This window comes from Tubulanus polymorphus, chromosome 1, assembly GCF_964204645.1.
Source record: "Tubulanus polymorphus chromosome 1, tnTubPoly1.2, whole genome shotgun sequence".
Taxonomy (NCBI): domain Eukaryota; kingdom Metazoa; phylum Nemertea; class Palaeonemertea; order Tubulaniformes; family Tubulanidae; genus Tubulanus; species Tubulanus polymorphus.
Genome location: NC_134025.1, coordinates 22,627,549 through 22,644,695, shown reverse-complemented (window position 1 = coordinate 22,644,695; position 17,147 = coordinate 22,627,549). Strand labels below are relative to the sequence as shown.

The 17,147-nt window shown below is 37.3% G+C and overlaps 1 protein-coding gene across 6 annotated transcripts in view; it reads right to left on the bottom strand.

The window, feature by feature from the left end:
* The window catches only part of LOC141915192 (thyroid receptor-interacting protein 11-like), a 33,506-nt gene extending 16,812 nt beyond the window's left edge, over window positions 1-16,694 (bottom strand). For 3 of the 6 annotated variants that reach the window (XM_074806632.1, XM_074806634.1, XM_074806633.1), the window contains exons 1-5: window positions 16,452-16,694; window positions 13,173-13,249; window positions 12,155-12,265; window positions 8,643-8,772; window positions 1,860-1,993 (exon numbers count right to left, since the gene is read on the bottom strand). In XM_074806632.1, coding sequence (XP_074662733.1) covers window positions 1,860-1,993; window positions 8,643-8,772; window positions 12,155-12,265; window positions 13,173-13,249; window positions 16,452-16,545 — 546 coding nt within the window. In that variant the 5' untranslated portion in view covers window positions 16,546-16,694. Of the gene's footprint in view, window positions 1-1,859; window positions 1,994-2,344; window positions 2,494-8,642; window positions 8,773-8,927; window positions 9,014-12,154; window positions 12,266-13,172; window positions 13,250-15,378; window positions 15,432-16,451 lie in introns of those variants that run through there. The other 3 variants (XM_074806637.1, XM_074806635.1, XM_074806636.1) reach the window with 3 other exon arrangements.
* Between the last annotated feature and the right edge of the window lie 453 nt (window positions 16,695-17,147).

Below are 17,147 nucleotides of genomic sequence, written 5' to 3'. Positions count from 1 at the left end.
TGCTGAAGTATGGTTTACTTGTTGGGAACCATAGAGCCAGAGAATAGGCTGGCTACTCATGCCCAAAAAAGTTTGCCAAAATGTGCTGCTTTTTCATGTTACTTAGGCCAAAATTAGACATATCGCTATTCAAAATTGGGCTTCAGAAAATAGGAATGCAGTGTACAAGTTGATGGCATTGCCGGGAATTACAATCTTCTAATCATTTTCTTGAATAAAAGCTATTACAACGATTTTGTTTACCGGTTGCTACTTTAGTTGCAAACTTCTTATTAAACATGTGAGCATCAGGTTAACATTCATCATATCCAGATTACAAAACCACCCCCACAAGTCTAGTACCCGAAGCCCACACGAATTTGCACGTTATCGTATGTCTGTAATAGGAATACAACGCCTGTTTTTCAAATAACTATTTCATATCAGGTTTGATTCAATCTGTTGAATACTGATAGTCATCCTTCTCCCCTGGCAGGGATTCGAACCTGATGGCATTGAGACTCGCCACGGTACCGAAACCCTGCCACACTAGACCCAGTGCGCAGCTTAGGTGATGTCATTTTTTGCCTATCAGAAATTCTGTTTTTTTTTATCTTAGGTCTTTCCATTTACAGTTTATCCATGAAATTTGCCTCAGCGATTACACAACAGGCAATCTGATTGGCACCACAAGTTTTGTTGTGGCGAACCTGCGCACCCGATTTAGTGTGGCAAGGTTTTGAGCTGCGGCTGAATCTAGCGATGCCATCAGGATTGAATCCCTACTGAGGGAGGATGACTGATGGTCGGGATTGGTTAAATTTAGTGGATAAAACTTGAACACATTTCGCCTTATAACGTCAAATCAAGTCAAGTCAAATGGTCTCTTTTGATGAAAATCCACCGAGCACATCAATGAAATTCCTTACAAAACCAGAAAGACATCGTGTACTAGCAGCGCGCGCTGTCGGAATGTTCACTTTCTTTTCTGTCAGGTCCGTAAAAAGAACATCAAACGATAAAAACAATGGTTCGATTTCTGCGCGATCAAAGACAAATGACTAAAGGGTTAATTTGTATAGAATATGATGTGGCAGCTCTCCACTGCACCTGCTTGGTTAGCTTTTATTCCATATCTGTCAATATTCCATAGAAGCACATAAATTATGGTATATGTACATATATGGACAGCTGCACGAGACCACGTGAGTCTCAGCCGAAATGGATGCAAGGGTTACGTTTTTTCACTTTGGACCGTTAAATATAATCAAACATGTGTTTCGTCACGCTTTTCGTCACGGGATATGTACACGAACTCAAGTGAACTAAAACAGTATCATAATTCATCTTTACTTTCAATGATAGGCCAATGATTATGATAATGCGCAATCGCATTATATGAAAATATACCCGTATATGCAAACTGTCATTACAGGATCAAACAATCCTGTTAAGTTAATCATTAAAAAAATTGCTTATAGCATTTTTCCTCAATACTCTGCACAATGTAGAAAATGGCATGGTATGATATGCATGGAAAACAGATTTTTCAAAAAGGCTTCATTTGTATTTCTTAGCAATTTTGATGATTTAAACAAAATGCGCGATTTTCCACGATTGTTAAGCGTGGTTGGCTATTCATGGGAAGAATTATCGGTCGCAATTCCAACTATTTAAATCAAAATTACTCATACAAATTACGTACATGTATACAGGAAAAAAAGGGCCCGATTTAACAAAACATATAATCCAATATTCATCGGTTTATCGGCATTGCAGAATGAAGGCAGCATTGTTAATTGCGACAGATGCCCGCTCTACTAACTAGATTTCCCAAGATAGTCGAATGCGGCATATAAATTTAACTGATTACGACTTACTTGCGATTCCAACGACGCAAGATTCTTCCAACGATCCGATTCCGTCTGCAAACGCCGGACTTCCTGTCGTAGCCGGTTGATTTCGTGCTGCGACGAAATGACGTCGCCGAAGTCCATACCATCGCTTTCGAACGCTGCTTTCGTGAAAAAAAAAAAACTAAAAAGATAAGTTTCGTTTCATCGGATTTACGAATTCTATCTCTAAGAGCATCTGAAAATCGATGGAAATTCGCAGAAAAAATGGCATATATTCGTTTATAGAATCGAAAAGCTACTCCTTTTAGAAATTCCTCAATTTTCGAAATTCACTTATCGAAATCTTTTACTTATACCAAAAATGATATTTCTTCTTTTTCATTGCTTTTATAGTTTTATATTCAATACAGATATCGAAAATGGTTGGTAATGACAAAAACTTTCATTTGCTTTGAAAAATTTAAAAAAAAAACATCTGCTATTGCCACATCATCACTCGAAAAGCCTACCTCATCGTTATCGCGCGTATTCCCTCGCATTTTTCTGGCGAAAAAACTTTTCGAAACAAATATTGCCGACTACGGCGAAAAATGTTCGCATCAATTCTAGGTACGGTTTACGCACAGCCCCATAATGCGTGCTGCCACATCGGTTCGAATGAAAAGATCAACTAAAGCGACAAGCGCCACACATGCTGTCGCAATTGGATTGCGTAGACTGTTCCCGATCGGGGTGGGTAGGTTGAACTATGCGTGATATCAACAGGTGTTATGCTAATGGCGTCGTCATCGTCATATCGAGTTGGTGTTTGCCCAATAAAAATTGCGAAATCGGTGGTAAAAAAATATACACTCAAATGTTTTCCTAGGCACTAAATAATTTACCGTACATACGTGCAGGCCTAGTACGGGGAATATACATGAACGCAATATCGGGATGAAAATGAGAAATACGCATTGAATATCGGAATCTATATCAGGGGGGTCAGTTTCTAAACGACGTTCTATTGCACAACGAAATACACCTTTCAGCTCCTACATATTGAAAATCAAATGGAAATATTCTTCGAAGAAGCGCTCATGTATATGCATAGTTCTTAGCGTACTGCCGAAGAAAATGGTACAAATGAAATATCAATAGATACCAAGTATTGGGTAAAAACAATGCCACGTAGCCCAGAGGAGAGAATATGAGATAGTTTTTTTTGAAAACTATCATCGTACAAATGTATTAGGCCATTACGGCATAGCTTAAAATAAACCGATGATGAAAGGGGGATGCCTTTTATGCTCAAACGTTTACAAATATTGAGTCATTTTCTTACGCGTTATTGCGCTTTTAAGGCGCGTCTGAAGAACACTTTCGTGTAGAATATCTTTCGTTCATCGTCAGATTCGTTTATCGCAAGTCTCCTCACTCGTTTTTCGAAATCCTAACTTGCCAAAAATATCAGGAAAATTCTTCAATGTCAGAAGGATAGTAGGCCAATAAATTCGAGCCCATTAAAATTCTGAAAGCCAATCTATATTCACTTGTTATTTCAATGTTGTTCAAGTAATAAAAAAAAAACACTTTTTTTCAAAAAACATCGAATGCAAAGTTTCAATCTTATTCACAGCAGACCCAACGTAACTTAGAAATAGGTTCATAATATTTCTAAAGAACAAGCAGGAATCAATGTCTTCCCGATAACAGCAAATGTTTGCTTACCCGTTGGAACTAGTAGTAATATGATTGGTCAAGGCATAAGAATCATAAGTTGTTGTTTTGTTATAATTAAGACAATATATACATTTAGTTGTATACACAAGTGTACTTACACTGAGCAACATTTTAAATCCAAGGCAAATTTGAATAACGCGTGCATGTTTAATTATTGACACACTTGTTGAATCATTCACTTCATACCATATGCATCTCTGCAGCCCGATGCCCTTCACCGTGAATGCCGGTATTTCGTAAATACACGTGCCGTGTTTTTCATCATGTTTCGCTTTTTATTTTGTGGGCAAAATACTAAAATGTCACGCTATTTATACGCTGCACTGCTCAGAAAAGACGCATGACGCTAAAATTAGATCAAACGTTAGCCGCTGAGCCAACGTCAAGCCGCCCACGCACAAAGAGGGCTAATATCCCTGATCGCAGATGCGCATAGATGTTCTAACTGTAAAAACAGAGTACGAAACATGGCATGATCCGAATCAGGGCCAGAAGCAGCAGCAGCGGTTGAAAGTAACAAAATCTGAACTGATTCTATCACTTGCCTTGCTTATGAGAGTAAAGTTACATATCACGAGAAAAAGATCCAACCTACTATGACAAACTCTTAATGACCCCTTCGAAGATGAGACATACATCTGAGTCCCATATTATTTTCATCTACGCAGCATGAAAATATATACTCCTGACCTGGCATATATTGCAAATATTAAAACCATAAAAATTCAGTGCAAGTTATCGTCACTAAACATAATTTCGCTATAAAATGATGACTACACAGTTTGGCCGCTTTTTATTTCAAGTTGGATTATGGATTTAATGGACATGAAATAATTGTGAAGGGGAAAAAATTCTTTTTTAATTATTTTTTTTTGTCGCCATTTATGCAAGTCGCACTAATATACTGAATGAACCCGATTAACATATATCCATTAGAACACCATAATCCACGGTCATTTTTTTGTGATGTCAAAAGATGATGTAGCAGTGGAAAAATTATAAATGTTCATCTTTATTTCAATATTCATGTTTCAAAAAAGGGGGCGCGGAAAATAATTTAAAAAAAAACAAACAAAAAATAAAAGTAGATTTCTTTTTATCCTAGAAACCGGATCCGTAACCAAACTTATAAAAAGAAAACAGCCTAAAAGTAATAATTCACCGGTTGTTAGGTACCGTCGAAGTTAGTTCAGAGGTAACTGCAGAAAAATTGAACGCGAGAGCGACGTGTTACCAAATACCGAGGACAGGTAAAATAAGACCCAACAACGACTTGATGGCAGAACGCCGACACACGAGACAGTTCATCGATAAATTTAGCGCAAAAATACGAATATATCTTCTCTACCGTGGTGAACATGTGGAAATTAGATTTACAGTTCATCATCAAAAAGCACAAGCGGCTTTATATAAATATATATAGCACGATATTCAATCGATGGTTGATTGAATTGCAATTCTAAATTCATATACATGTATTTTAACACGCACACGCACACACACATAGACATCAGAAATAAGTACAATCAAATTGATATGGATCTTCTCTAAATAGATTTCAAACTCGAAGAATCATGTATAAGCCGCGATCACACGGGAGACGGCGTGGCTCGGGACGAATTGGCACGGAACAGGCCCGAGTTTAAATTTGACCCTAGCCCAATTAGCGAGCGCGTTCACATGTAAACTACTCACTCGATACTAAACAATGCTTCGACAATGTGAAGTGAGTCACTTCCAGAACCTGCAGCAATTTCGATAATTTGACCCGTAATTTGGCTCAGACCTGGGCGGACATAATTCCCCGGCCAAAAATGCTCTTGTGATCGCAGCTATAGATCATGGATATAGATGGCCACGTTCAGAGAAAGAAAGAGAATAAGACATATTAACTCTTAAAATCAATAAACAACTGGGGAATCGACTGCCTATTTCATTTTGATAAGAATTGAGCGAAAATTTAAATCGAAATATATATAGTAAAGAGGAGGGTGGTATAACGTCTAAATTTATGTTCATTATGAAAAAACGAACTGAATAGTAAACATTATTTCATCGGTAGAGTCTAGAAGGTTGGATGGCGCGTGTATGTATGGTAGTCGTCGTAGTGAAGTGGTGAGTTCACCTGGGCAGCTGATATTCGACGACGTCGAAGCTCGGTTCTGTTTTACTCCCTGTATTGAATTCAATTCAGGCTGGAATAAGGCGCAATTAAATCTCCCTACACCGGTGTATGCGTAGCTATTAGTTAACTGCTTTGTCCCGCAATATTAACAGCTGGTTGAAATTTTCCTGAAAACCGCTATTATCCAACCATAAATTCTGCCAATTTCCAAAGTGTTGGAGGCAACATTTGTCGCACTGGCAGCATATTGGCCACACACTACACAGATATGTCTATATGTACAGTTTTCCATTCATTAGATTAGTTAACATCATAGGCCATTCAGAGTTTCTCCATTTAAAAATACGTTTCTAAAAATAGTCGTTGTGCATTGCCACAGATATTGCAACAAAAATGCCAATAGCCGCGCGATCACACAAGCATTTTTGGCCCCGCAACAACTGTTCACACACGCCCCAATTTTGGCCCCACCAAAAACGTCAGACCAGGCCTGAGCCAAATTTTAGCACGGGTCAAATAATTGCATGTGAATTGCAACTGGTTCCGGAAGTGACTCATTTCACTATGTTCAAGTGTTGTTTAGTATCGAGTTAGTGATTAATGTGTGAACACGATTTCCAAATTTGACTCGGGCCTGCTCCATGCCAAATTGGCCCGGGCCAAATCGTCTCCGCGTCATCGCGGCTAATGTCTACTAAGGTAGAATTCGCTTACGGTCAAGCATCGCGTTAAATATTGCATTCGTCTAACTTCAAAAACAAAAAGAGCAAATAACAAAATCTGACAAAATCTTTCAATGCACAATTCATAAATGATCACTTTGATAAAACAAAAAATAGTCAGCGTATCCCCAGCTTAAGGCTTATTTCGGCAAATGACGTATTTCTTACGGTTTTAGCCTATGGCCGATATTTTCAGACTTTAAAATTTCGAATTCGACCCGAAAATCTTGAGATCAAAAACCGATTCAGTATTAATCATTTTGCTACTAATACTCATGCATTATTCAAACTAATTACTATCACCGACATATCTCTCATAACCGGGCAGGAAATGAAAAACCAATGCTTTGAGCTACGCACACGGTTTATGAATAAGCGGCGCCCTAATTGAACAGAAAAAAAAGCACAGGAAATTGTCAGGTAGGCGGCCCGTACCTAATCAATTTAGGCCAAGATAGTGTTAATTTTTCTTTCCTTACACCACGATGGCCGGCTAAGTATACGATACACAATCACAATTAGGGTGGCATCAACATCCTTCAACTGCGTTGTCAAATGAAATCTATGAGAAATGTCGCACTAACAGTATTCGAAACTTGCCGAATCAATTCAAAGATGAAAATGATACTCTAGTTCCTGTCGCTGCAATGAACTACTACTTATAAACATGCAGGTGAAATACAATATAGCTGCAAAGCAGCGATAACATGTTTTCTGCCTAAAAACTCTTAGGCTTGATATGCAAATTAAAGGGAATATCATTGAATTGAAAAAAAAATGGTTCATTATCGGAGGGAGATTCAAGCCTGATATGATATGACTAGCACAACTTCTAATTTGTTTGAGTTGAAGCAAAATTCAATATCAATTGGATTTGAACCCAATACGATGACTGGCACTGTCAAACATAAAAGATATTTTAGATAATTTCGTACCTCATTTCGATCTAATTTGGAAAATGAAATCAATTTTCTGATACACGACGTAGTAGTATCACTCTTCCGATGAATGTAATCAGTAGATTTTTCAAGAATCATAAAATTCGCACTGAGGATGGGAATTGAACGTGACTCAGAATTCAAAGGTGCTATATATACATACAAGAGCTAATTTTCAAGACAGGTATATTATCATTATGCCACAGAGTAAACTACATACCATAGGGCTTACTGCCATGGTAACATGAGAATAACTTTAAAAAAATTTGCGACAAAGTGATACACAAACTAATGGCCAATCTACAACACAAAACCGGCCTCAGTTCTCGATAAATAATAGAAATCATTTGCATTTGTGACACGATATCTTTTCTTAAGACGTGATTAGTTAGTAAAGAAATGCGTGCTTTATTAATGTCTCTCATACACTGCTGCATATTTCATGATCATTAAAACTTGAAATGCGAGGACCAATGACATATTCCCACAAAGTGTTTTCTTCAAAGATAGAAAAAAAAAGATAGAAAATTTTCATCAGCTCTGTCCTATCGAAATCATTACGAATTATCGAACCTTCAATTGAATCTTCATATTCGAAAAGGTAATTATCGTACATTAAATGAAAGTACAGTGCTGATCCGATCGTAATCATTACGAATTATTGAACCTTCAATTGAATCTTCATATTCGAAAAGGTAAGTACCGTACGTTAAATGAAAGTACAGTGCTGATCCAATCGTAATCATTACAAATTATTGAACCTTCAATTGAATCTTCATATTCGAAAAGGTAATTACCGTACGTTAAATGAAAGTACAGTGCTGATCCGATCGTAATCATTACGAATTATTGAACCTTCAATTGAATCTTCATATTCGAAAAGGTTATTATCGTACGTTAAATGAAAGTACAGTGCTGATCCGCGTTGGATATTTTGAAAAATAATTTCTACATTCCCCTGGGCGATATACCTCAACTACCGGTACTAAACTGTGATTCTGTCTTTGATGGTCAACCCACACGAATTCATAACCGGCTCTAGCCAAATTTCGTTGTACCAAATATTCTCGTAGGCAACAAACAGGTTACCCGCGTCGAATGAAAAGTCATGTAATGGCTATTAATGATTAAGAAAGAACGTCTAAGAGGAGAGGTCTGTTCAATTCATCGATAACATTGAGAAATGTTAAATACAGAATTGAGAATCAACATCCAAAATGAAAATTAGAAAAAAAGAATTCACTCAATTGAGTTAGAGTTGGGCAGTAGTACAGCTATTGTAGGAATCAATGATACTCACCGTAGTCAGACTGGTAGGGCTCATCTTCTGAGAACTGGGCTTGATGATGATGATGATGACTGGAGTACGACGCCAACTTTTGTTGTTCTTGCAGTTCGTGTTGTTGCTGTTTCAACAAGTTCAATTCAACCTGCAACCGACAACATCAGCGACGACAATAAGTTGAAAAAAAAACGTAATCACTACGGATAGAAACGGAACAACGCGAAACGACGATGCGTCTCGTCCCGATGAAAAAAATTAAAACCACTGCAAAACCAGCACGAGTCGGGTGAGTATTTATACCTGCTCTAAGATTAACTCGATATCAGTGGGAAGTGACATTCGACCAATCAGATGACATGGTTCATACCCGCCGAGTAACTCCGTCGTTGTCATCGTCAGTGACAGGCCCGAAGGTATCGTGGCTTCGCCGCTGCTATAGTTACATACAAGAAATGACGCGTCGCGATATGGGAAAATCAAACAAGCCAAAATATCGTCACACGGGCACCGGAGTAGAAGTAAAACATTCCGTAAACTATCCCCCTCCCAAAAAAAGAACCAGACTAAAGAAAGCAAACGTCTCATTTTTTTTCCGATAATCGCTTCAAATGCGATTATCCAAATGTCCAATTATGAACACAAATAAAATACTTGAATAAAGTGGAAGTGCTTCAATGCACAGCCTAAGGGATACATTCTGCCGCCTTTGTAATGCGACCTCATTTCGCGACTTTGATTACATATCCGAAAATACTTCTCTTGGACGCATATCATTTTTTTTTTTACAATGTGTAGTTTACCATTAGCGTGAAAAGATACATGCATGCAAATTGAGAGAAATACGTAGAAAATCTCAAGACCTCATCCAAACTTAAAGCAGTGGTCTTCAGTTTTTCTTATTCCTACTTTTGACCTCATGAAATCTTTAAAACAAACGTGCAGAATTGTCGGTAAGAGATTCCTGCGACTTTACATTTGCTGAATTTAAAATTCTTAAATTCAGTAAATGAGGCAGAAGTTGAAGCACGCTGAATCCAGTTGAAAACTTGAAATTCAAAGATTCATCAGAGGTTTTATATATGAAACATCTTTGGTATGTTCACCACTGTCCATTTGAGTTTTTTTTTCAAAGTTCAAGACGAACCATTGTATCCTCGCAAAGGTGATTTAGGTCTTATGCATGGTGAAGTTTCATGACCATGATTATTCATTCTATCGTTTATCAACTCGAATTTATCATCAAATTGAAAAATTGAACCGGGCAGTGAGGCTAAGGGCAGTGAGACTATAATGGCAGTTTCAGGGTTTGAATGGTGGTTTCAACTTGAAAATATGAAGACGACCGCGACTTAACATTCATAGACTTAAAGGAGGCAGAGTTAAAAATGTAAACGGAAACCATAATTTGAGAAGCGAAGAAGAAAGAGCAAGGAGAGGGGAGATGAGAAAATCCATTCGTTACGAGCGTTATCAAATTCTAGACCATTAGTGTCCTCCGTAATTTTTACGTTTTAATTAGAATTTCTATTACCAAAAACCAGGTGCAGTTCCAAGTTTGAAGAGAGAGAGAGAGAGAGATGCCTTGAAGCAGGTGACAGACAGTAATCCAAAACGTAGGCCCCATCTGTTTGTAATTAAAAGTACTCAACTGCGTTTTACAAATGGATTAAATTGCTGATAAAAATTGACACAATTATAGAATGAAAATAATTTATTTCAATATCGGATTTAATGTGAAGTATCCGATAATTGCCAAGACAGATGAATGCGGAATTACCATAAATATTGGCTACAGGTGTGAAAAATGCTAGAATATGTCCAAAATATCCAATAGGCCACAACTTTTGTGCATCAAGCCACTTAACAGTTTAATCAAATCTTGCTCATTTATCCGTGGCTATTTCAGTAACGTTTTCAAGAAGAGAAATCATCTCTAACGACGCTAAATGTGGTCAAAATGCGATGAAATAAGAAACAGGACTTGCGGGCAAATGAAATAACTCATCCGAAATGGTATAACTGGCTCATAGCCAGGATTTCTAAAGGGCAGGTCCAAACCTAGGCAAAAGGCCAATTTCACATGCGGGCAAGACAATGGCTAAAGAAAATCTCATGGTGAAATTCGATAGTAGGCGAATGCCCTTCACTGATCAAAACATCACACATTTTATACCCTTGATTATGAAAACAGTGCACATTTAAGTTTACTTTCTTCTCTTGCGCCAATTTGTGCCCTTTAGAATGTGATTTTTTGACCCAATTCTATGCACCATATTCTAAAAATGTCCAAAAAGATGGCCGAAACATCAAATTCTCATCTAGTTTTTTCATTATATTGTGAGTTTTCACCAGACACTTGGATGGAAACTGAGAAGCTAGACCTTTTTCTAAAATCTGTAGCAAATTTCCTACCATCGAATCCATGAAAAAAGGCACCAAATTTTACCGGTTCATGCAAACACCATTGAACTATCAAGAGTTACTCGGTTACTAGGCAAGTTATCGCAAATAGATTATCGAGAGAAGTCCAGAAATCGTGAACATGAAAGAAGAAAATCTTCATCGCGGAACTCCCGTGCAGCTGCGATTGAACCCGTCGAATTCTAACGAAGATATGAAAGCATACACACTTTTCGTGATTCATTCCCCAGAACGAGAACTAAATTAAGAATCTTTATATTTCAATTGAAAGCTTGTCTTTATTTATAGTGACTACCGTCGGTAAAAAATCGGTTCGAGTTTGTTTCGGCTGCTAAGCATCGCCGATGGAATAAACGGCGTCGTCGAAAACGCTTGAATTTCGCCGAATAGGCGCCAAGGTCCACGATTTTTAATACGTTGAATACAAATTTCCAGGAATTAGTCATACACAAGGTGTCACGTGGCAATACGCGAGGCAAACCAAATGAACGAGAAATGTCCTGACTACAGATCTCATTCATTAACCCCAAGGTCAGGGACGCCCACGATCTGGTTATGCTATGGGTTTTTCGAACGAGATGCGTCGCATCGACGATGGGCCGAACAGGCGCCTTAAGAAAATGTGGAATAGAAGATATGGTTTTAAACTCAAAACATAAGGCCTATCATATCATGGTAACAAAATTCTGAAGCAAATTTCCAGTTCGAATCAAGCAGTTTTTCCGCTTTAAGGAGAGCGATTACTGGGAGAGCAATAACTGAAGATGCACAATTTCAAGGCAGGAGCCATTTCGAGAGTCAAGAATCATGAAAAGCAGAAGTAAATTAATCAATAATTAAGAATGACCAGTATTCAATGCACATACAGCAGTGTATCTGGTCATTTGTGACTGGAGGACACAATTGGTCCACCCTCAAGAAACTTTTTAAAGTAAAGTGCATTTTGAAAACATCTAAGATTTTGAGGGGTTAATCGCCCAGTTCTGTGATGGTATTGCTGAACTGGACAAGATTGTCAAGGCAGGTGGGCGTGAGAAGAAACAATCAGCCGAAATCATCAATTCTGTTTCAGTGACTTCACACGCGAATTCGCCCTTGATATATACCTCTTTGTTATCTAGTATCGCTCTGTACTCCGAAGATATGTGGGTATTCTGTAATTCAAGAGACTGATTCTTCACTTCCAATTCAGCTATCAGATGTTTCAACCTTTCATTCTGCAATTAAGAATCAAACTTGCAAACCGTTAACATCTGGTTACACGACGCGCACGCTTAAAAACGCAACAAATGCTGGCACGCTTGATTATTCATTCTTATTGAAAAGTCTCAAAATTTGATAGTTTTAGCCCAGCGCACACAAAACAGGGAATACACAAGCAGGAAACAAATTTCTTAGCCTTTCTCTGTGTCATACGCGTTTTTCCAGAAACGAAAAACGTGGTTTTGGGAACAATATTTTTGAGGTCCGTTGGGCTTTATTCAATTTCATTCATGAACAGAATATTTAATAAAATGCCGACAAGTATCAATGACTGGGTATTTATAGTTAATTGAGATTGCTGGTGAAAAAAAACCGGAATATCCTAAAACTTTTATCTTGATCATGCGCAAACTACCGGGTTCTACAATGCACTGAATTGATATATACCCGTAATCAAGGAACTATACCGCATAATCTAATAAAAGCTACGAGCCAATGAAATGAGATCTTTGAAGTTTTTAGACACGGTCTTTTTCGGAAACTCCAGGGTTAAGCGAAATGGCGCTCATTAATTAATTAAAAATTCTACTATGATACCGAAATGAGATGAGAAATATGTGCGGGAAAGCGCATGTAATCATATGCCAGAATTGGAAATTGGTCAAGTATCAAACTGCATCTGCTTCAAAATCAATATGTGCCCCTCATTATTCAAACATATGGCATTTCAAAGGATACATATTGTACATATACGCAATATATATATATATATATATATATATATAAATCAACTCGCATCAATTTCTGAAAACTTCCAGTTGTTCATCTCGGATCAAATGTCTTTTATCTTTTACATACGCGAATGTGAATGACAAAACATTTTTTACGTTCCAAGGCGGCGATTCAGAAAAAACAACTTACCTCGTTTTTTTGCAAATTATTCTGGCTTTCTAAGTCGGTGATCTTTGACTTGGCAACTTTGAGTTCGGTGACATGGTCTGCAAATACAAATGAAATCTCCTTCCGTTGAGTAGGATGTGAAATCAGTAGGCTATATACAAATAGCACATTCACTTTCGTGTATATATATCATGACGTGGTGGAGAAAATTGGCAGCAGACGCTCAGATTTCTTCAACTAGCATTCAGGGTCCCTACGGATCAGTTATTCCTGGATATAAGGAGTTTTCATGGACTTTTAAAGAAGAAAATTTCTAATTCCGAGGAAGTGTTTGCATCACTTTCAAATCTAAATTACAGTAGACTCCTCCTACACCTCGTTTTCGTTGGTTTTGTATGCAAATTTTTATCTATACACTATCTAAACTCGGTTTCTAATTTTGTAACCGCCTAATTGGGTAAAAAAATCTGGGTCCCATTTGTACCAATTTCTAGGCATAGCCTGGGCTGTGCAACTACAAACTAGACAAAAATTTCTAGTTGCCTATTTCTCAAAATTGAAGGAGTTTTAAAAGAGTTTCGAGCATTTTGCTAAAATCAAAGGAAGGTAGCATTTTCCGTTAAGGAGTCTTTAAAGAATCAAGGAGGCATAGAGACCCTGGCATTGTATCAAACGTTCTATTCTTAGAATTGTTCAAAATTCACCTTCATCACCTTCACATGTATACGCTATATATACTGCTGTATCTGTTCAAGACATTTCATCATTTTATTAGGGAGTGGCACAATGAATACTACTCAATTAGCATGACATTCTTAGCATGAATAATATCATGTTAACCTTTAAAGAGTTTAAATCTATGATTTTCTATATCCGACAGTGACCAGTTGCTCAAATGTTATCTAAAGATAACTGTCGGATAAATGCTGTGGAAACAATGGAATTGTAATTGTGACTATGTCAACTATCCACCGGTTAACCCTACCCAATTTTTGAGCAACTGGCCCCTGGAAATATATATTGTCCCATCCTAGTTTTCGACTCTGCTGAAATATGATAAGACACAATCTATGCCAGCATTTGGCACATACCTATTCCTGTTGATATAACAGATATCAGTATCACAAGATGGTCGAAAACCTTACCCATACCCCTTTTTATACCACGAGGCAAATGCTCGACAGGCAAGTTCAAATATAACTGATGACGAACAATATTGAAAATGAAAATATCATCTTTAATCAAGTTTACCGATCACTTATTTTCTGTATCCTGTAACACGAGTTCAACATAAATGTCGATTATAACTCTTCCTGTAGCATATTTCATTGTGGGCGAAATTCATTACAACCCTATTTTTGTCTGTCTGTTCACCCTAAAGGCTAGGCAGGTTGAAAACCCCAGAGAAAATGAGATCAATAATTGCAATGAAAGCGAATATTAGGCATTGTATCCGTAGTAGACGATCAAACAGAATACTTAATATGCTATGGGATGAAAAAGGTTTCGTATTGGTTTAATTCAATTCGATGCTTAATGAGCACGGTTATCGTGATCACGCTATGAAATGTATACTAGGTATACGTTCTCCGGTCAAATTACGAAATTGTAGAGATGGCAGCACAGTCTAGAGTAGAACTAGAGTGGGAAAAATTCCCATGTTTTTTTTTTACAATAATAGGGATTATTTGGGGATATTATAGCCTTATATATTCCAGCAATAAGACTGTATTGAGAGAGTTGAACCCAATCAGTTGTTGAAATAAGTTCTTATACGTATAATAATCCAATAAAGTTAGATTTTTTAACGCTGAAAATACAGAATCAATTGAAAACCTGCCAGAGCTTTCGATCCACTTGATTGAAATTTTTCGTGATGTGAAAGTGAAATATTTTCGCGCACATATCCATACATATTAGAATCGAGGTTTAATTCCAATTCAATCTTATTCTCAGAAAGAGAGGACCTAGACCAAATGTTATTTCCAAAAAATCTCTCCGATTAAGTGAGACCAGTATCCAATATACGATTGCAAGGAGTGGATCATTAATGACTTTTACTACACTTCTTATAACAGTAAATCTTGTCGCTAAGTCGGACAACCTGGGAGAAATCTCACTATGATTAAGTCAGGTTAACAGACTTTTTTTTGAAAAAATCTGATTTTGATGAATAAAAATCTGAAGCGTGGTATCTCTAATTAGAAAATCAATAAGCACCTTTTACCTGTCCATTTTGGATTAATTGCTTTTATAAAGTTGCCCCTTTTTTGTGTAGGCCTATGAAGGAAGGCGAGTTTTTGACTTCCAAAATCTGATTAAGACACAATTTACCAGGAAAATGAACCGGAAAATTGTGGACCTCAATATAAAGGTCAATTTGGTTGATTTTCAGATTTAGAACAATCCAACTTCTGCAAGTTTAATTGTAGAAGGAAAGCTATAGGCCTATAGGCCTAACAGTTATTCATTCGTTCTGACAAATGATACCCACTTTAGAATTAAATCAAGCATCAACTACATCTCAAGTTGAATTAGTTCAATTTCAATATTTCAATCTTAGAAATTAAAAACAAATGTTCATTCTACAATTTTACGTGCCAAGCACTTGACCTACAGACATAATATTGACAATAAAACATGTTAGGAGGAAGAGGTTTGGTTTAGATGTGAAAATGATGGATTTTGCGGGCTACTTCTTGACTAGAATAACTCGCGGAAGGGGGTGGGGGGTCTACTAGTAGTCTGAAACCTGTCTGTGGTTTCAAGATCGGATATTTTCAAAAACCACCCATCCGATTAAAAAAGCTTATCACCAAAGTTTAGGTAGGCCTAACTACAACTTGACATCATAGGCCATTTGTGGGAGGATCTTAGGCACGAAGGAAAGACTGTGAAGAAAATGTAGTATATTTTGTGTAGGTATACAAGTCAGTTGATCAAAAATACATCTTTTAAAACCAGGCAAGGAACTATTGACAGACAGACTACATAGTTAAAGGCTGATCAACAAAATATTGATATTTTTTCAGATCGTCAAGCTTACTTAATTTGATTTTTCTTCACAAAATATTCAGTTCAGAATTTATGAGGATGGAATCTCGAAGGGACCTCGACAAAATATAATATAATAGGGGCCCGTGTGAGTCTGAACCCTGGGCATTAGGGCCGGCATATGGACCGACCGGATACTGCTTGCTGAACCCGCCGCTGTTGCTAGAGATTGGGTTTGGCCAAAATGATTTTGGTTTGCAGTCTATGACTATGTGATATCGTCGAGTAGTTACCAAAATTACATACCGCTGACTTCCTCTGTACCTTCTGTCAGCACTTCTTTCGTAAAATTGGAAATTTGATCAGTCAGTGATGAAATTCCACCACTTAACCAGGACATTTTTCGTTTCTAACGCGTTCTTATTTTCAAAATGATGTTGTATCGCGTCGGGCTAAGGGTTTTTGGAGTCAATATTTTGCCGCAGAGTCAAAAGGATTAGCTTTGAGTCATGTTATCGTTACATATTTTTCGAAAAGTGCCAACACGACGGTCAGTCGCCATTTTGAATGGTCATGTGATCAAATTCGTGCAAATAAAATACGGTATAGGATTTGGAATGAATCAGCCATAAAACACGGAAATGGCTTAATAGCGGTTCAGACTGATAATCTGCACTCACATCTGAATAATTCTAGAAGCAAAATATAGTCCAAATAGTTCATCATAGTCCAAAAGCCAGTTGAACTGATTTTGTATTATCATCCTCAAGGGCCAGGTTTATCAAGATGTTTTTTTCATACTAAATATATAGTCGTAAAAGATGTCAGCAATTAATGTGATTTAAAACTAGTGTAAACAAGAAGCTTCCATTTCATCGTCTCTCATCAAGCCACATCGTTTTCGTCCCGAAATGACTTAGTAAATTCTTATCTCTTGGTTGTCTTAATTTCACTCTAAGCTTAGGTTGGCCAGATTTCTTCATTTCGCGGTAGAGACGATCA